The sequence below is a fragment of the Kryptolebias marmoratus genome, linkage group LG12 (genome assembly GCF_001649575.2).
Source record: "Kryptolebias marmoratus isolate JLee-2015 linkage group LG12, ASM164957v2, whole genome shotgun sequence".
In the NCBI taxonomy this organism is placed as follows: domain Eukaryota; kingdom Metazoa; phylum Chordata; class Actinopteri; order Cyprinodontiformes; family Rivulidae; genus Kryptolebias; species Kryptolebias marmoratus.
The window spans coordinates 16,453,232-16,473,592 of NC_051441.1; the positions used below are offsets into that span (position 1 = coordinate 16,453,232).

General features: G+C 42.2%; 2 protein-coding genes across 3 annotated transcripts; both read left to right on the forward strand.

Moving 5' to 3' along the window:
* Window positions 1-274: 274 nt before the first annotated feature.
* Window positions 275-5,152, forward strand: LOC108236188 (zinc finger protein 2 homolog). The gene is made up of 2 exons (XM_017416681.3): window positions 275-635; window positions 2,336-5,152. Exons 1-2 carry the CDS (start codon window positions 380-382, stop codon window positions 3,952-3,954), a joined length of 1,875 nt encoding a protein of 624 aa, XP_017272170.1. The 5' UTR covers window positions 275-379; the 3' UTR covers window positions 3,955-5,152.
* Window positions 5,153-6,696: 1,544 nt separating this feature from the next.
* tefb (TEF transcription factor, PAR bZIP family member b) lies at window positions 6,697-16,177 on the forward strand. 2 transcript variants are annotated; one of them, XM_017416763.2, is made up of 4 exons: window positions 6,697-6,960; window positions 11,299-11,904; window positions 12,522-12,739; window positions 12,910-16,177. In XM_017416763.2, the coding sequence occupies exons 1-4, from the start codon at window positions 6,861-6,863 to the stop codon at window positions 13,123-13,125; spliced, it is 1,140 nt and encodes a 379-aa protein (XP_017272252.1). In that variant the 5' UTR covers window positions 6,697-6,860; the 3' UTR covers window positions 13,126-16,177. The 2 variants fall into 2 exon arrangements, with proteins under 2 accessions (XP_017272252.1, XP_017272251.1); XM_017416762.3 differs by lacking the exon at window positions 6,697-6,960 and adding an exon at window positions 10,362-10,612.
* The last annotated feature ends 4,184 nt before the right edge of the window (window positions 16,178-20,361 follow it).

The following is a 20,361-nucleotide window of genomic DNA, read 5'->3' on the forward strand; positions in this document are numbered from 1 at the left end:
CCGTTTGTTTTTTAATGTCTGATGTTTGTGATACAATAGCAGCTCCAGTGGCTAAAGTATAAGCTAAAGGCTGAAGCTGAATGCAGAGATGTCAGTCAACCAATCAGGTCATTGGTATATATTATTGGTATATATCATTGGTAATATTAGTATTATTAAAAAAAGGTGTCTGTTACAGACTGTGCTACTGTCCTACTGTAACACCCCCCCCCCTGGTTTATACCCTAATGGTATGCTCCTCGTTTTTTTTCCTCGCAGCTGATTGGTCGAACGGCATCAATACAGTCCTTTGCAGCCGTTAGCCGCCGCCAGGCCGATGCTAATGGTGCAGCTAACATCTGCGAAGCACGTATCGGTGAATTCCTAAATAGACGAATAAATGGCTTTCAAACGAAAGCCCGCTGTTATCATTCACGTGAAGCAGCCGGAGCACGAAGCCAGCGCGGTGTCGAGCGGCGGCTCCTCGCTGCTGGTGGAGGAAAATGCCGATAGACAAAAGCTAAGAGCAGCCATGACGCCGAGGGACCGACTGAAGGCTGCAGAGGAAGACAAGCTGTCCCGTTTAAATGAAAATGTGCGACACGGGAAGCTGCCAGCTGGTGTTTACAACTCCAAAGCGCGACACGACAGATTAGGTTTGTATATTAGCGTTTTTCGAGTTACAGGTTAGCTACAGCCTTAAATGCAGCTAATAGATGTAATTTCTTCTTCAACTTAGAGCCTCCGTTTAATGGTTTAGATTGTATCAATGCCTACTTTAATGTTTTCACTTAATTTGAACGTTTGAAACAGCTTGAATGGAAGAATACCTACTTAGCTGTCAGATTTAAGGTTTTTGCCCTAATATATGTTTTTTTTTGTGTGTGGTACAACTAACTTCAAACAGCAGATGTTTCTGCCCTTATAGAAACAAGTTCAACAAGGCTGAACTCTTTAATTCTGCAGCCTAGCTTGATAAAAACTACTAGGAGAAAATAGTTATTACAACAGTAGTTAACATGATGTTGTTAAGCACTAGCATTAAAAACAAATAAGCCATATGGATCTGAGGTCTCAATTCTGGGACATACCCCCCTGGACAGTTTGAGGGATTTTTATGTCCTTAAGTAACAGTCTGCTTAAAGACAAAAAAAAAAATCATTTATTTGAACATGTAACAAGTATGTAACACGTACTGGACTACTCTTGGCTTAACTTAATTGAATTCTCTTACATCTAATTGTTTCTAATAAAAGTTGTTATTCATTTTCTTGACTTGGACATTAAGTCTAATCTAGTTACGGCTGTGTGGTTGGACCCTTGCAGTGGGACTCAAACCAACATGTAGAAAAGTCAGAGTTTCAGCTGCAGTTGTTTTTTTCACAGTGTATTCGACTCACTACAGGAGGCTTTCACAGTTCGGCACTGAGCTGAACTTTAACTTTAACTCAGTCTGAGGTACAGGTGATATCCTTCCGAACAAACTTTAACTAAACTCTGCGGCTCTTACAACGCGTACCGCTGCTTGGTTTTTCCCTCCTCCTCTTTCTCCTCGGTAACTCTAGTGCCAGGTTTGTTTGTTTTTTTTTTTTTCTGACAGAAACGTGCTGCATTCAAACTTCAGCTGGAAGAATGTTTTACTCTGAGATATATTTTCGGTATCCCACAGTCGACGCTGAACATGTATCAGTGCGGTTTGTCCCTGCCCTCCGAGCTCCGCTTGTGCAGCCAAATGTAACACATAAGCTACACATCAGCCACATGTGATGTGGCAAGCAGTGAGCTTCCTGGTCTTTCCTGGTTGCACAGAAATCCTGCATTTCCTTTTCTGACTAGTCAATCTGCAGATGTTCAGGTGATAACAATATCACTTTTAGAAATAATGTGCATGGCCTACAGTGCAGTTTTGTGGGCTGTAATTTTTAAAAGCTGACTATTGAACCTTCCTGAGTTAGAGACTTATTTATTTATTTAGCAGCTGTTGTGTGGTTTAATCAACATATTTTATCAGACAAGTTGAGCACTAAAACCCTAAAATTGATCCTAATTTATTTACAGTGTCTCAAGAAGTTGTACCAGCTGTCTCTAATGTCACTAAAAAGATCTATAATTTCATTTGATTTGTTTTCTTTCTTTTTAAAGAAAAGCTGAATGTCCTGGAAAACTTATCAAAAGTGTAATTTGTTCCAAATCGGATAAGTGATGGTTTAGCCAGAAGGATATCTCTTATTTGGGTTTAGTTTTAGGAAGTTTTCTAACATCCAGATTCAGATATGTTGACAGTCGAGCTGTGAACTCAGCAGGATGAGCTGTGAGTCGGAATGTAAAGTTCCTAATGTTCCTGTGTTCCCTCTAGATGTTCAGCAGATGCTGCCGATTAAAGAAGAGACTCCTGAAGAATGGAGGCCCGGTGTGGACCCGGTCCACATTAAGGAGGAGGAGGAGGGACTCTGGACCAGCCTGGAGGGAGAGAATAAAGATGCTTCTGATGAATGGCGGCCCGGTGTGGACCCGCTCCTCATAAAGGAGGAGGAGGAACTCTGGTCCAGTTTGCAGGGAGAGCAGCTCAGTGGGAGGAAGGAGGCGGGTGCCACCAGGTTTGCGCTCGGTGCGTCTCCACTGAAGAGCGAGGACGATGAAGAGAAATCTCCGTTCTCACAGCTTCATCAGCGCCAAATGAAAGAGGAAGATTTTGCGTCCTGCAGCTCGGCTGACCGGATAAAAGCCGCGACCGGCGGAGAGGACTGTGGAGAGGCCGAAACTAGCAGAAACCCAAATCTGAAGACCTCGGAAGACGACTCCAACTCTGTAGAAACTGAAGTCAGTGATGATGATGACGAAGAGGACGACGACGTGAACAATCCGGATTATTGGCTGATGCACGTTACAGACTCTGGAGCGAAAGCTAAAGGCAGCGATGACGACTGGAAGGCCAGCAGGACACCCGAGTCAGGTGTGAACGCCGGCGACGCATCGTTCAGCTCCTCCGAGGGTGACAAACAGTTTAACAGCTGGACTCTTCCAGGACGTGAAACGAGTCAAACAGGGCTGCTGTCTTCGGGTCGTTTTGTTCAGAAGAAATGTTTTCGAGTGAAACATAACGTTGACTCGCAGGGGAAAGTCCACAAAGTGTTTAGCTGCAATAACTGCGAGAAAACATTTAGCAGGAAAACCGATCTGAAAACCCACGTGGAAACCCACGTAGGAGAAAAACCGTTTGTTTGTGGCGTTTGCCGACAAAGATTTACCCGCAAGACAACTTTAGACATACATGCTAGAATCCACACGGGGGAGAAACCGTTTGGTTGTGATTTTTGCGGACAACGGTTTACCCAAAAGTCAACCCTAATCACACACATGAGGATCCACACGGGGCAGAAACCATTCGAGTGTGTCGTGTGCGGGCGGGGCTTAAGCCGGAGGACGCACCTAAACAAGCACATGAGGATCCACACGGGACAGAAACCGTTCGGTTGCGATGTTTGTGGCCAAAGGTTTATCTGTAAGAAGACTTTAGAGACCCACAGGAGAATCCACACGGGGGACGAGCCGTTCGTGTGCGAAGTCTGCGGCCAAACGTTCACCCAGCAGGGGTCTCTGATCACGCACAGGAGGATCCACACGGGGCAAAAGCCGTTTCACTGCGACGTGTGCGGACAGATGTTCAGTCGAAAGACCAACCTCAACACGCACATGAGGATCCACACGGGAGAGAAGCCGTTCGGCTGCGACGTGTGCGGGCAACGATTCAACCAGAAGCCGACTTTGGTCGCGCACAAAAGGACCCACACGGGAGAGAAGCCGTTTGCCTGCGAGGTGTGCGGCCAAAGGTTTAGCCGGAAGACGAATCTGAACACGCACGTGCGAAGCCACACGGGAGAGAAGCTGGCCTGTGCCGTGTGCGGAGAAGCGTTTAACCAGAAGGCCCGCTTAAACAGACACATGAGGATCCACACGGGCTGGAAAATAATTTAACTCTAAAAAACATACAGTTGGAGAAGCCTGCTTTTAACAGCTTGACTTTTTCTTTCTTTTAATCAAACTATCAGAGCTTTCTCTAAAAACCCGAACGTCCTGACAGTTCATCATCAGCGTCTCGTGATTTATGTCCTCACTAATTGCAATAACTGCAGTTTTAAAAAATATATATTTGTGTACATATTTCTGCTTTTCTCTTGTGTTGTGATTAGTTCTTCCCTATTGTTGTAATTCATATGTGATTCTTAAAAAGAACATTTATCAAATTACACTACATGACGCCTGCCGAATGTCCTGTTAGTAACTCCAGGTTTCATTTCATAATAAATAAAAACTGTAAAGGTAGATGTGTTTTCACAGCCAAATAATAAATGTTGTAAAGGTTTTAGTGTTCAAAACATTTCCATCCAAAGAATGTAACAATGTTGTGGAAAACACAAATGGAATGTATAGAAATATATTTTAGTTTTTTTTTTTTTACTTATTTGAATAGAGGACAATTTTTACACATCCAGTAGTAAAAGTATGTAAATAATTATAGAGTTAATGAAAGAAATCCAAGTTAGAAAATGACACTAATATTTCAGATTCAGTTTTCATAAACATACTGATGGTTTGTTTGTATTTCAGTGTGTGGATCAAGTTCGAAGTCTCTAGTTTCAAGAGCTTAAGATTCAGAAAACCTGATTCATCCCTGAGGGGCGATTCAGGAAGCAAGTAAAGAAAAGAGAATGATATAAAAGGCTTAAATAAAATGATAAAGCAATGAAGATTTGTATAGAGGAGCAAGAAATAGACGAGGGGCTTGTCGGTGGGGAGGCAGGTTCGGGTGGCGTAAAGTTTCAAAATGTGTCGTACTTGTACGTTTGTCATATTTGAAACGTATAGTTGTGCTGCAACTGCACACGGTACCTTTTTATGATCGTTTTATGTTAAAAGGATATAATCAACTTTTGCTAAAGGGTCTCGTTTTGGTGTCCGTGTTACCCAACAAACGCTCAGTGGTGTTTTAAAGACGGATCGCTGTTCGTGGGAAGAGGTTCGTCTTTATCAGCAGCCAAGTTTAGTTTGTTGTTAGCAGAACGGACTCGTTTGGAAATCGGGACCAGTGTAATTAACAGATAGTTTTCTACCTCGTGTCCTTTCACATCTCAACCTGAAAGTTTGTGTTACCACAATAAAAGTCTCAAAGGGATGTCTTTTTTCACGTGCATTTTCTCCTGTATGGAAGTCCATTTCTGTCGCTCTGAAAAAAGCGACAAAAAGGTAATGTGTAATGTGTAGCCACAACACTGGTTAAGAAGACTTTTAAGGCTTTAATAACTTAGGTTATGATCATCAGCCCCAAACTCCCAAAGAAAACAAAATCAAAACTCACTCTCTTTTGCTTGGTCCATGTCTTTAAGTAAGTAAAATAAGCAATAAATATAAATTCAATATTTTCAAAAGCCTCACATTACAGAACAAAGTGTTCTCAAAGTAAATACACACAGCACCATCTTCTGGACGACTTCAAGAACTACAGCTTTATTTTTATCAAATGTTTGTCCTTTATTTAACTAAGAAAAATAGACTTAAAATCAAAAATTTGCATGGTTGTCCTGGATAAGATGGGCTGCAGCTTAAAATGGCACAGAACCTAATGGAAGTTTATATTTACTGCAACTAAAAACTAATCAAAGTAATAAGATCTGGCACTAGGTTAACATACCACTTATTCATAAATACGAGTCCACGCATGCTCATCAGTTGTTACTAATCATTTTACTGACTTTTATATGTTTTATATCTTCAAGACAGCTGGAGCTAAAGGTGGTTCCTCTAAATTTTTTAGTGTTACCACTACGCTGCATAAAACATGAATAAAACACATTTTTCAAAAGAACCATAGACTAAAAGTTGCATTTATATATGCTTTACATTAGTCAATCAGACTACGGCAGGTTAGAATTGCTAATAAGTCAATTAAACAAAGTTATAATGACATAACAAGCAGCTAAAACTGTTTTCATACATTTATAACTCTAGTTGTCTATATTTTATAACTATTATCACAAAGCTGTGCTATTTGCACCTTTAAATTTTATTTAATTACAAGAAAAGTTTTCAGGATCCCTCACTTGGTGTTTCATGACCCACAGTTGGGTCTAGACCCTAACTTTGGAAACCCCTGAGTTAAATAACAATCTTCAGTGTCTAAGTTTAAAAGACTGTTTAACACACTGAAAACAAAGCTTGAAAAAAAATTTATTGGCGGTTTAGCAAAACATAAAAAGTTATTTAAATGTCAGTTTTATTTTTTCTTATTTTTGCTCGTTTTCTTCAAGACTCGGACAATAAACTAGCTAGCATTCTAGCATTAGCATTAGGGGCTAAAAACACGGAAGAGAGAGAAGAGGCTCTGTCCAATCAGAAGAGTCGGGGGCGGGGTTTACCATCACTCCTCGCCCCTCTCTCCTTTGCTTTGTAAATTTCCTCCTTGTTTGTAGTTTATAAATCCAACACTAGGTGTCGGTGTTGCCTGAGGAGGGTTGAAACCGCCTTGCCTTGCACGTGCAGGTGAGACTGCTGTGCAGAAACTGTCTAAAAGGTCTTGTTGTTGTCGTTGCCAGGGCCCGCCCTCCTCCCGTTCGCTGATAGGCGCTGCCTTTTGATAGACGGGCTCGCGCCAAAATCGGATCGAGTCAACAAGCGACGGGGCGTGGCTTGTGCCGCTTATCGAGACCGTGTTTATAGACACATGCAGGCGGCCCGTGATGTCCATAAGTTAGAGAGAAGTCACAGAAGTCGTCTGCTGAAATCGTACAGGGACTTTCTCTCGCATTTTGAGGCTTTGCTTCACTGTTGGACTCGTGTTTTAGATAGAAGTGGGTGTTTTTTTGCTTTTGTACAAGTTGTTCATCATGTCAACAGCAAACCAGATCTTCTTTGGGGAAAGGAGCGACGTCCCTGACCTCCTGAAGGCCTTAGCTGACTACTCCTTCCCTGCTTTTGATGACATAGGTGAGCTTTATTTTTCCTATTTCATTGCACTTATCCAAACAGAAAGCTATTCTTTAAACTTTGCATGCAGCACTTGTTATTAAACATTGAAAATTTGTATCAAACAGATTTGAAATATGAGTAGAAACATAAAAATTGTATTTTTAAATATTTGCTTGTACATTATTCTAAATTCATTACAGTTTAAACCACATTTATTTGCAATAGTATACCAAATAAAATAAGTTGCTTGATAGTGTAAATCCAATTGTTAAAACAAATATGTTTTTAAAAAATTCACTTTTTGACAGTCGTCCATCTCCATGTGACTCTACTGGGAGGTCTAATTATCACGTTGCTGGGACAGTTATGTCATTCAGTCAGTTATAGTCATAACTGGATGAGTGTAAGAGGATCATCAGGTGTGGCTCGAGCAGAAAGTTTCATGGACAGGTGATAAAAGGCTGCAGCTGCTGAATATCAGCAGGTGTTTCACCATAATGTCGCCACATGACAGCCTGCAGCTGATGTAACCAACCTGAAACAGTCTTCAGGCAAAGTTTCATTAGGTGTCTCTGTGCACATGGTTTGCTTTAAAATTACTGTAAGCTTTTTTTTAAAAAAAAACGTCTTCTTTAGAATATGAGTACAGATGAGCAAACAACTATTTACCCAAATAGAGCTCCAACCCCTAAAAAAACTGTCTTAAATTCATTCACTATTAAGATTCATAAAAATAAAAGTGTATTTTGACAATAAAGACCATTCAGTTTAAGGAGTCTACCAATCAGAATAAACAGAAAAAGTCTGCTGAATTACATGAGAAATAGCTATAAAGTCTGCAGATTACTGTAAAGCAGTTTGTACCAGGTCAGTGTAATATAGATAACTATAAATTTGATTTATCTGTCACGGATTATAAATTGCCATAAAAAATTAAATCTCACACAAACAACTAGCGCAGGGGTGTTTAACCCTGGTCCTGGAGGGCCACCATCCTGCATGTTTTACTTGTTTCTCTGCTCCAACACACCTGATGTGAATCAATGGGTGATTAACAGGCTTCTGCAGAACATGAAGAGGTAATTTAACCTCTGAATCAGGTGTGTTGGAGCAGGGAGACGAGTAAAACATGCAGGATAGTGGCTCTCCAGGACCAGGATTACTCGCATTTCTTGAACTAACTCCAGCTTCTTTTAAACAAAGTATGTGTTGGGGATGACCCTCGGCTACTAGCCCACCAGATTTTAGCTCAAAATCGGTAAAACTGATCAAGTTATAACCACGTTTGCATTTAAGTTGATTGGCTGTGGCAACCATCTTAAACCAGGTCGACTCCTTGCAGAGGTATGTTCAGTGTTACTTTCTGAGAGTTTGTCATACCTGGATGGGCATTTATGAGCTGACAAAAAAACTACTTATTATTATTTGGCAGTAGTAAACTGTAATAATGCATATCTGCCTCCCAGTCTGACATGATTTTACTACGGCCTGCAGACTACGTCAACTTAACAAGGAAGTCGAGAAGAGCTCTTTTTTTAATTAGGGTGTGGTGATGACTGGGTTCTCCAGCAGGTGAATTTAACAAGTGGATGAACAGGGGTGGGTGGTTAACTGAAAGCAAGGATTACAGATTAACAGAGATCACACTGAACACAAGAAAAGGTTTTAAGAAAAACAAATACAATCAAACTACAAAATCAAAACCCTATCATAACAGTTTTAATAAAATATGCCCTGTGGTTCATTAAATATTTTGCTAACAGACAAACAAGTTGTCAAACCTTTTATGACGGCAGGTGATAACTAGTCAGAATATTATAAAAAATCCTCCACACATCATGTCCCGATGCAACAGCAGCACCAATGTGAGCCTAAACCTGTTCTTTGTTTTTCTTCTAAGTTACTTCAGCCTCACAGAGACAGACTGGCAAAGTCGGCCAAAGTGCTTTTTGAAACACTCCATATCCACAAACATGCTAAATGTTTGGTCTTGTAAACAAGTTTTTGTTAAGTCAGAATTGTTTTAATTTTGTGGTGGCAAAATCAAGACGTTTGCGTTCGTGTTGCACATTTTATCACCTCACCTGTCACACGATGTGCGCGAATATGGCAGCCATTTTGACTAAAAATACTAAATTTGATTTTATTTTCTTGCTTAATGTTTTTTTCCCCCTGTAAAGAAATACCCGAACAGTTGGCCTACAATATTAATGTAGCGTGACGTGTTTGCAGAAAGCATTTCTGTACATATTTAAAGAAAAACACATACAATTGCTGTGATGCGTGTGCAGACAAGGTTATGTTTTAATATTATGTGTAATACTGTGTAATACTGCATTATACAAGTGAGGCCACTAATGTGAGTGCAAATATCCCATCAAAACATTTATTTAGTGATGCAAACATTAAAAACTGTCTTCAGTTCTCTTTTAGTATTCCTGATCTTACTGTAGGAATTTCACTGGCATCCTCTCTTTGCTAATATTACCATTATTTGAAAAGCTAACAGATATTCTTAAATTGAATATTGTAAAAGTGAGTGTAGGTGAGAGGTATCCACTGTCCTAGGGAATAGCCAGCAAGCTATGCAACATAGAAATGTGAAATTTCTGTTTTTGTGGTACTGGGAGTCGATCTAAAACCTTAATGTTAATTATTATTTTAATTTTTATTAAACACAACAAGTGTGCTCAGAAAGAAGGCTATTTTATAAAAAAAAAATGAAGAAAAAAAAAATAAAAACACCTTACCATATCCCCCCATGTTCCTGTTTTAGTTTTTAGTTTGTTTTTTTTGTGGGCGCGAGCTCTTCTGCTCTCATTGACTTGCACGTGCGGTGGGAGCCGGAGCTCCGCCCCCAGCGACAGATTGTACTTTCACGAGACCGGACGTGGGCGGAACGCACGTGTTTGGCCACGAGTGTCTTGTTCTTGCAAGTGACAAGGAGTCATTTGAGGGGCAGACTTCCTGTGTTTGGGCGGCAGCTCGGTTTCTAGTCAAACGCGAGCAGCGGGACTCTAAGAATTACTTTTTCGTCTCCGTCTCTTTTCATTTTTAGCCCCTGTGGTAAAAACTTCACACTTAAAATATCTTTCCGTGCATTTAGGCTAAAGGTATACTAGTACTGCAGCTCGTACTCATATTCAAACTAACTATTCTTATGTGTTTTGTGGCTAAAAAATGAGAAACAGACGAACTACTAGAGTAGAAAACGCCGCTGTGATGCATATATTCATATTCATAGCCGTGATAACCAATCAGCTTCCACTATTTGGTCGACGGGCGCGGCATGCGACAGCTACAACCAATCAACCTCCAGTATTCTGAAAACGGGCGCGACACGCGCCTCATGAATATCCAATGAGAACGCTCGGTGGGCACAGAGAACAAGTTGTTTTATTCCCCCCCCCCCCNTGAACCGTTATTATTGACACATAAACTCCGACACCAGCAGGAGTCGCAGGGAAAGTTCGAGTTCCCGGTGTCACCTTCTAATATCGGTTCCGGTGTCGTCCCGGTCCCCTCCTCGGAGCTTAGCGAGGAACAATGCCTGGCAAAGCGGCAGTGGCGCTTAACGCCGCTCCGGCGGCTCCACAGAAGTCCTTCCCTTTTGTTTTGAAGAAGATCATGGATATCCCACCTCCTAACATCCTGGAGGAAGGCGACGACGGTGAGCTTTATTTACGTGATGCTCAGGGTTTTTGTTGTTGTTGTTGTTGTTGTTGTTGTTTGTTTCTCACCTGAATAAACTCTAAGTTTGAAGGAGGTTTAAACTACCCAAACGTCGCCTAATCTCTCGCCAGGGGTGATTAAGTGTGTTTTAATTGTATAAAATGATGGCCGGGTTTTGTGGTGACAGTGCGGTTTTTGAGCCATGTGTTGCGCGCAGCCAGTTTTCATCTCAAGGCTGCGAGGAAGCAGAAAAGAACAAAAAGTTCCCACTTGTCTGGGCTGGTCTCAAGGCTGTGAAAGCGGACTGTGAAGACACCTGAAGACAGAGGCGATGTTCGGCGTTTCACCCAGGTCGTGGGTTTGGTGTTTTTTGGTTCCCAGGCTGCATCTTGCAGGGTTTTATTTTGTTTAGGGTTGCATCTGTGCATGTGTGGAACAAGTGAGACTCCAATCTGACTTCTGTGACACCTCCATTCTGCATTATTATTAATATTATTCTTTACAACATCGTTGATAGGTTACAACATTATTTTATTTATACAGGTTTTGGTCGTATATGATCCCAGCTCCCCCTTCCATCCGTACGTGAAGTTTCTTTGTTTTAGGTCACGTGTGAGCAGAACAGCTCACAAAAAACTGTTTTATTTCATTTTTAAAATTTTTTCCTTATTGTCTTTTACACAGATCTAGAGAAAGAAAAGCAGAGCTCCTCCGAGGATGGCGAGGGAGGTGGGGCGGTGGCGTCCAGTGCTGGTGGAGGTGCAAGAGGAGGAGGCGGAGGAACAGGGGGCGGTAGTGGCGGCAGTGGAGGCGTATCAGCCTCCCTGACCCCTGCCATATGGGAGAAGACCATTCCATACGATGGGGAGACCTTCCACTTGGAGTACATGGACCTGGACGAGTTCCTCCTGGAGAACGGCATCCCCGTGAGCCTGGAGGAGGAGGAGCTGCAGAGGACTCTGACTTCAGTGGGCGGCAAAGGCAAATCCGCTCCCAAACTTCCTGAATTAGCTGCTGCAGCCACTTCCACTCCTCCTCCTCCTCCTCTAGACGCTGCTCCTGCAGCCGAAGTTTCTGTCTCCACCCCAAATCCTGCCCCTTCTCCTTCTCCTCCATCTCCCTCCGTGGTCGCCTCCAACCCGGAGGAAGCGGCGACGGTCACGACCTTACAACCCGCTAAACTAGAAGAGGACGACGAGCAGGGGGGACAGGAGGAAGAGCAAGAGGAGGGACATGAGGAGGAATCCTTGCCAGAGGAGGCGACCGCAGAAGTGGAAGTGAAGAAAAAGGGTAAGCGGCACAGATTCGTGTAACAATAACAGGTGTAGTTTGGATTCGACAAAAGAAGAAAGAAACTCGCCAACTTCTGCGTCAAAAAGCTAAATATAGGAAACAGCTGGCTGTAGGTTTAACGCTCGAATGTTATTTTTGTTGCCTGTTGACGCATGAACTCCCTTTGCACCTCTGAATCTCCAGGTTCTCACCTAAACTAGAAGCTAAAATGAGTCGTTTTATTAAAATAAACTTTAGATTCTTGCTGCCTCAGAAAAGGAAAAGGGTAAACTGTGAACAACCTAAATTTAACATTAGCTGTTAGATTCACAACCCTCCTGAGGAGAAAAAAATAACTGACCTCAAGATGTTTTTGCGCAGTTTTCACACCTAAAAAATGTAACAAATTGTTGGCAGGAGCTTTGTGTAGATTGGAGTTTTGTGCGATTAATAAAAACAAACGTGCGGTGTATTCTTACAAGCGAGAAATCTGTTGTTTTTTCTTCAACTAACGTGTTCAGATGGTATTTCTGCATCAGTGACATAGAGAAAATATTCAAACAAAGCTGAACATTAAGAATAGGCTTATAACAGACACGTGTGATAACTGTTCTTTTTATTTTTTGTGCCCGTAGACGGCGGCGCCGCAGAACGCAACACGCCCTCCCCGATCGATCCGGACGCCATTGAGGTGGACATAAACTTCCAGCCGGATCCGACTGATCTGGTCCTGTCCAGCGTTCCCGGCGGTGAACTGTTCAACCCGCGCAAGCACAAGTTCTCCGACGAGGAGCTGAAGCCGCAGCCGATGATCAAGAAGGCCAAGAAAGTGTTTGTTCCCGATGAACAGAAGGTAGTTCCACTAAAAATGAGCAACAAATGAAACTGCAGACTTTCTGTATTAGCCGTTACTTCGAAGTGAAACACAAGTTGTTTGAAATCCTTTCATTTTTTTTATTTTTTATATCGGTTGAGTTGAATCCTGCTTGACCTCATCTTTGACTTTTCATTTTCACGCTCTAGGATGAGAAGTACTGGTCCAGGAGGAAGAAGAACAACCTGGCGGCGAAGCGTTCCCGCGATGCGCGGCGGCTGAAGGAGAACCAGATCACGGTGCGCGCCTCCTTCCTGGAGCGGGAAAACGCCGCGCTCAGGCAGCAGGTCGCTGAGCTGCGAAAGGACTGCGGGCGCTGCAAGAATATCTTGGCCCGCTACGAGGCGAAGTACGGCCCGCTGTAAAAAAGTGGGGGGGGAACCCAACAACAACAAAAAAACAAAAACAAAACAAATCCATGAAGCATCAATGAGACCGAAGCAGAACTCCCTTCCCCACAGACATCCAACACAGACACAAACACAGAGGGAACGTTAAATTTTGCACTGTTGTCTTCACTGACCTCCCGTCACTGTGTCAGGCTCCGGTCGCCGGAGTTTGGGATACACGCTGGCAGGCAGTGGGGCGCGATGGGAGCGGTGGTCACAGGTGGGCCTGTGGAGAGCGCCTGGCTCCTGCACTCAGAGGGGGAGGCGGACTGTTCTGGGGTACTCCCATGCTCGAAGGCACATGGAAAATAATAGGGTTTATCTCAAAAAACAAAGAGCAGGGGAGCTTTTTACGTCATTTTAGCGCCACACAGAGCTTCTTAGAGGACCAAATCCTGAGTAGGGTCAATTAGGAGTTGTGTGTTTGTACCGATGCACACTTAACATATGTCTCTTTTTTCTTGTGTTGCACTAAAGTCTGACTGAGGCTAAATAGAAGAGCAGGATTCATGTTGGTACTACTAGGGGGTAAAGCACAGAGGGGGGCTTTAGTGGTATGGGTCAGTCATGGTTTTTCCCTGTCCTAACCCACACACAAGCCCAGTTTAAAACAGCAGCGCATATTGACAGTCTTACTCCCAGTTCGTGGTGTTGTGTGTTAATCAGCCTCGTTTTTTGCACTTTTTTTCTTAAAAAACACACGACGTGTAACGACTGGTAGCACAGGGGGGCGTGCAGTAGCTTCTATAGAGGGGGTGGAAAAAAAAAACAAGCATGATCTGTAGTTAAAGCTACTGTGGCTTTTTTTAAAATTTAATTATAGACCTTTGATCAGCTTTCAAAGCCTCACATAATCAAAGATTTTTCTTATTTTTAAATGTGCAGCTTTAAAACGGAGGTGGGGGGGGGGTAATATTTTTTACTAAAGGTTAGCATTAAGAGTGGAAGTCTGATGACGTCCAGGGCCCTCACCTGAGGAGGGATATGTCGATTTGGAGAGTTTATTTCACTGCACACTGCAAGTAGAGGGCGCTAGAGTCACTGTCTGTTACAGTGTAGAGACACAGGACTGAGTTTTATTTGTTTTTTCTTAAAAAAAAAGAAAAGAAAAAATGTTGCCAGGCCAAAAGCCTGCGTACTTCTTGTAAATATCCAGTCTTTAACCCGAGACTCTGACTGTCTTTTATTAACCCGACAATATCTTAATATTTGCCAAATAGTCAATGAGTGCTGTATTTATTCTGAAGGTAATAACACATCTGTTGATTGTGGCGTATAATAACAAAATGTCAGACGATTCTTATGTTATGAAACCAATAACTGAGCAGGGAATTTAATGGGGTAAACTGTGCTTTTGGATGTTTTTAATGCAGATCTATATATATATATAGTTACTCGTTTCTATTTTGTTTCTCCTTTTACGTGTCGAGAACGGGGGAAAACCGAATAAACAGGCAAAGCACATTTGTGTTAATCTTAAGTGACACTTCCTAGCCTGATTGGTTAAGTGGTGCACAGAAGGCACCTTAGCTCGATGCGAGTCCGAGGCGATGAACCGAGTTCGTTTTTTTGCCAAAGTGGCCGAATCCGTCTGATGTACCGAACGCAGACTGTTAGGAGATTATTTTTTTTTTAACGTTTTTTCCGCGTCTTTGGCAGGCGTGCGCAGTTTCTCGTGCTCGTTTAAAAAAACCCACTGTATTCTCAAAAAAAAAAGGAAAAACGTGGCAATAATACTCTTATGTAACCGATGCTCGTTTGAGTTCAGTAATCATGTCGTGTGTGAACTTGCTCCGATGTACTGAATCGAAATGTCCCAAAAGTCATCCGTGCTTCCAGTTCAGATCCCTCTGTGTTTCTTTAGGGATCCTAATGCATGAAACCCAGTGATGTCGTGTTTTTTTAAATTTTTTTTAATATACCTTTTTCATCCTTTTTCGCACCAAGTGTACTTAACGTCTGTGAAACCATCGCTGTCTGGGCTGACGGCGGGCCGCTGCCGTCCCGCCAAACGAAGGCAGAGCGCGTCTGCTATGATGCCTTTTGTTTTTAGGATCAGCACAACAGCACCATCTGTCCCTCAAAACGACGGCGAACAGCTTAAAACAAATAAGACAAGAAGAAAGCATCCAGCTGCAGGTTGATCTGTATCCACACACACTGGATCAGTTGGTGCTTTTGTGTGTTTTTTTTATTTCTTTGGACAATATTTGAGTTTCCTGATGGTGTAGTGTAACAGACATTTTTAAGGATTGTTATTTTTTTTTTTGCGTTTGACATTCAGGAGCTGACATCTGGCTGCATCCTCCTGTTCAGACGACAGTGTAGCTAAATGAGTGAACTTTTAATTTGTTTTAATCCGAAAACAAATATTTGGCATGAGATTAAAACAAAGGGCGCCTTTTTTTGGGGAAGGGAGTAAATTCTAATTCTAACTTGAAAAGGATCACAGAGGGTATGTAGCAGACTCTTATTTGTTTTTATTTAATCTGATGCGAAGCACCTTAAAAAAATGGGCTTAAAATAGACGAAATTAAGTGACGTTTAACAAAAGTCGCAGATCCGAAATGTTTGTGTTTTTGGTTGTAAAAGAAAAAATATGAGTTTTTTTAAGCCGCGTTTAGGCAACGACTGTTAAAAACTGAATTTTGTTCGTTTCGTGTTAAAAGATTTTCAATGTAGCACTTACTGCAGATGATTTAAGAAATAAAAAAAGATGACGAAATAGAACCAGATGCATCAGCTTTCCTGAATGAAATATTTAATCAGTAGACGAGGCTCATTATTAAAGCTAAGCATGTTGCTGCTGGTTTAAAGTGCTTCGCATCGATGACACTTTTTACTGTTTGTTGTCCTACGGGGAGAGAAAAAAGAAACTTTGCATCCTTTGTCTGAGGCGTTTGAACCTTTGTTCTCTCCTTTTTATATCGACGTTTTTTTTGTAATCATGTACCTGATACATGCAGCTGTAGTGATATCTAACCGTGTCTTGTAAAAATGCATCTGAAATAAAAGTGTTTTATCGACAGACGGGCTGCGGCTCTGACTTCGCTCGCGTCACCGAGCGGCTGCTGCAGCTGCCGGTCGGAGACAAAGAAACCACCCTGAGAACACACACACACACATCACTGCTTCAGTACCGCTGCTCATCAGTATTCCAGAGGAGTAGGGGATGTTACGTAATGATCCCAGTGAAGCTGGGTTACGTAACAGCATAGGGGTGTGTGTGTGGACGGAGCGAGACAAAAGGATCAGACGGTCATGAGGATGCAGGAGGACAAAGGCTGAACAGGGATGCGTTTGAAGACGCTGACACGATCAAGTAGACCAAGGACATTTAAAGGGACAGTTCAAACCTTTTGAAGTGAGGTTAGAGAGCTCTTTGGGGAAATAGTCTTATTTCTGAATGTCCAAGCAGTTTTTAATCTAAAAAAAAAACAATCATTGCGGTTCATGCGAATGTGACTTCATAAACCTTGACGTTTTGTTAGCAACAGCAGCTAGCCGCAGCACTTCCTGTGCAGCCTGCATCGCTCCTGACAGGAATTTAGTCGTCTTTCCTGACGGACCGAGAGTGAAAACGTGAAACCGACGACACAGAGCCATACAAGACTTTTCAGACAACAGCGTTGGATTAAAAAAATGACTCCAAATTACTGAAATTTGATGCTGATTCAGGTAAACGCTGCGCTGACGCATTTACAGCGACCATACGGGCTCACATGGATGAGCTGATAATGTTCCATCACACAGGAAACATGTTTCCCATCTATCACTTTTAGACTACAATTTATGTCACTTTATATGGTTATTCCAGTCAATATGATATTCCTGCCATAGCTAGCTGCCGCTGTGACAATTTGTATGTAAAGAAATGATGGCGATAAAATAACATCTGCATATAACTACAACTTTGCAGCTGTTTTAAGACGGTTTTAAGAAGATCCATTTTGGTTTTGCCTCCTCTCCGACTAGCTCCGAACTCGCCAGTTCGCTCAGAATGAAACTTTTTACTTCAGGTCGTTCAAAAAGGCCACCTACTAACCAGGTAAGACACGATGTTAGCCGTCCATAACTTTTCCCCAGAGCCCCCCCACTTCAGAAGCTGTGAGCTCCGGCCTTTAATGTTGCACAGCCCGGCGGGCAAAGCCAGGCGATCGACACGAGACGGACGGAGCGCTGGCTGATGAAACGTAAAGTAATCTCAGCTGGGACGAGTCCAGCTGAGGTGGGCGGCAAGCAGCAATCTGGCTGCTCTCCATCCAAGAATCCCAACTTCGTTTTGAATTATTGATCAAACAGCCTCTGAATTTGTTGACTCCAATGAGAGGACACGCTGCTCTCTGCTGCCTTTTTTTTTTTTTTTAAGCAGGATTTTTCTTTTTCTCTAAATCACCTTTGCTCTGCGACACGGCCAGCTTTAACAATCTAATCAACACAGTAAAAAAGGCGGACTCTAATTGGCTTCAGAAACAACCAGGACAACAGAGATGCATTATTTCCCATGCTTCTTTTCTTTCTTTCTTTTTGCCAATCTGGTTTTATTATAAACTTAAAAAAAGAATCGATACAATAAGAAACCGCAGTAGTAACTCCCCCGTTCCTGAGGGGCAGCACAGAAAACAGGTCATTGCATTTCAGTAGTGAAAGGATCATTAGACATCTACAGGGTGTACAGATCAGATACAAAAGAGGAAGAAAAAAATAATAAAATACAGGCAGGAAACAAAGCACTATATATATATATATATATATATATATATATATATATATATATATATATATATATATATAGATATATAGAATCATCTGAACTCTTAATTACATCTATTTTACTTTTAAATGTTAAAGTTTACATAGAAAATAAACTTTTATGACAATGAAATATTCCAAAGTGCAAAATCAACCGCGCACGCCGATATAAGCAAAAGGACATCAGGATACAACCTTCAGTCGTTTTCAACCCTGCTTGTAGAGTAGCCTGCACCTAGAGAGGTCAGTTCAGTCCAGCTTTTCGCCTCTTTTTTTTGTCATTTTTGGATGTGGAAGTTGGTTTTTTAGGGTTATTCAAGAGGAGCAGGCCTTCTAAACCAGGGCTGGCGTTTAGACCCGGAGCACATCCACTCCCTCCACCCGTCTGAACTCCCTCTTGTAGAAGAGACGCGCAGGTTGTTTGTACTCAGAGGTAATTTTTTTTTTTTTTTTTTTTTTTTTAAGTTATGGCATTGGAGCGCACTGCAGAAGGTGAGAGGGGGGGAGAGGAGTGTCTGTGCGAGCGAAGACGGCGTGGGAATATTGGCCGTCGGCAACAAAACATCCTGGCTGACTTGAGGAAAGAGGGTTTGAAGAAAAGTACGTTTTAAATCAGGAATGTTTGAACAAATCCTAAAGGATCCAAGCACTGAAGCAGCAGCTGGAGAGAAAACAAAAAACACTGGACGCTATGGAGTGGTTACCTCATGTGCAATTAGTACAATAAAAAAGGAGAACATGGACTGTGTGGCTAAAACTAAACCTTAACTCTGGGGATATTTTTGGTTCGGTTTCAAACGGGAGACAGACTGGCTCTCTTTTCCTGCACCCCTCCCCTGTAAACATTCACTTCTTAAAATCCAACCCTAAAGTTGTACATTTACCAGTCTTCCTCAACAAATACTGTAAGAGGTACAATACACATTCAGTACTTTATTCTGTACATCTTTATTTTGTCTCAGTTTGCATATTTTCATGATAAAGTTCTGGGGGAAGAAAAATAATCAGGATGTAAAAAAAAAATAAATAAAAAAAAATAAAAAATAAAAAAAAAGGTCAACATCTGTACTAAACAAATTTATATACACAATCCTGCCTCCGTTTCTGTCTCTTGTACAAATGTAAGTGAAAATTTGACCCCAAAAAAATATATAGAAAATTAGTAAATAAATTATCAAAAAATATTTTCAAAGAAACTGTACCATTTTAAAGATGTGGGAAAACAAAATTAATAAAACAACTGTTATGAATATGATAACATGTCACATTACAAAACCAATTGATGGGGGAAAAAAAAAAGCTTCAGATCTGGAAAATATTCAAGTAAACAGCTAAGAAGCTAAGAATAAAGGTTTGACGGCACCGCCTCTCTATTGTGATGCAATGAAATGCAGATTTAGCTTCTGTTTTTTTTTCTTTAAATCTCTGAAGTGTTTCGTATTAAAAATGTGCAACAGCCAGGCGGAGGGGAAAAGACGGATTTAGCGCTGATGGCTGTGGTGACATCAGTAATAAAGTGCTGAGCAGCTGAGCGTGTGGAGGTTCGGTGTAGTGACTGATCGACCCGGCTGTGAGAGACGCAACGTTAGTCTCCGACGAGCTGCCCGGTCAAACTTTGTTTTCTTTGTTCCCACCACTGCAGCTGGGCAGAGACAGCAGACTGCATGGTTGTGTTTTTCTTCCTCCTCCTCCTCCTCCTCCTCCTCTCTCTCTGTCTGTCTTTCTTTGCAACAGCTTGGGGAACAGAGACCGCCGGAGAATTTCAAGAGGAGGGAAGAGAATAGTGCGAGCCTTTGGCTTTGATACAGTTTTTTTTTTTACCTCACCAGAAACGTGCTCAGGGTTTCAACGTGCCGCTTTCCAAGCCCGACGCATCCCCGGTCGGTGCAAAGGCAACAGCATCATCTAGAAGTTTCTCTCCCCTCCTTCCTATCCTTCCTTTCGAAACCCTGTCTCCCCTCCCTCCTTTCCATGCAGAGGAAAAACCTCTCCTTCATCGTCAAAGTCATGCTAAGCCATTTATCACAATCCCTACTGCTTAGCTGCTGCATCCCCTCCCCTCCTCCCCCCTCACCTCCCTCTCCGCCTGTTCACCTTCACACACTGCTGACTGGAATATCGTGGGCGTGCACATCAACGCGTGAAGCGCATTTAAATGGCCGACGTTTCCCTGCGTGTTTTGATTGAGGTATCAGCACGTGGTTGGCGTTTGAAAAAAACAAACAAACTCTGATTTCATCACATTCACAAAGGCTTCCTTTGCTCAGTTTCCTTAGTGGCTACAATACATTCTTCATTGTCACGTTCCGACTCGACGACGCTGCCCTTTCTGCTCTGTCCCCCGCTCGCACATCATTTAAACCCTGGTGGCACAGACGCTCCGGCTAACGATAACCTGCTTTCAACGAACATCCATTAAACGATAACGGACCCATCACACAAACAACTAGCACCCCCCCC

Bases quoted from the DNA above. Each gene is read 5' to 3' on its own strand.
- tefb (XM_017416762.3), top strand. From the start codon at position 10,489: ATGCCTGGCAAAGCGGCAGTGGCGCTTAACGCCGCTCCGGCGGCTCCA. The intron at 10,613-11,298 runs GTGAGCTTTATT...TCTTTTACACAG, and splicing joins CCTGGAGGAAGGCGACGACG to ATCTAGAGAAAGAAAAGCAG. The intron at 11,905-12,521 runs GTAAGCGGCACA...TTGTGCCCGTAG, and splicing joins AGTGGAAGTGAAGAAAAAGG to ACGGCGGCGCCGCAGAACGC.
- LOC108236188 (XM_017416681.3), top strand. From the start codon at position 380: ATGGCTTTCAAACGAAAGCCCGCTGTTATCATTCACGTGAAGCAGCCG. The intron at 636-2,335 runs GTTTGTATATTA...TGTTCCCTCTAG, and splicing joins AGCGCGACACGACAGATTAG to ATGTTCAGCAGATGCTGCCG.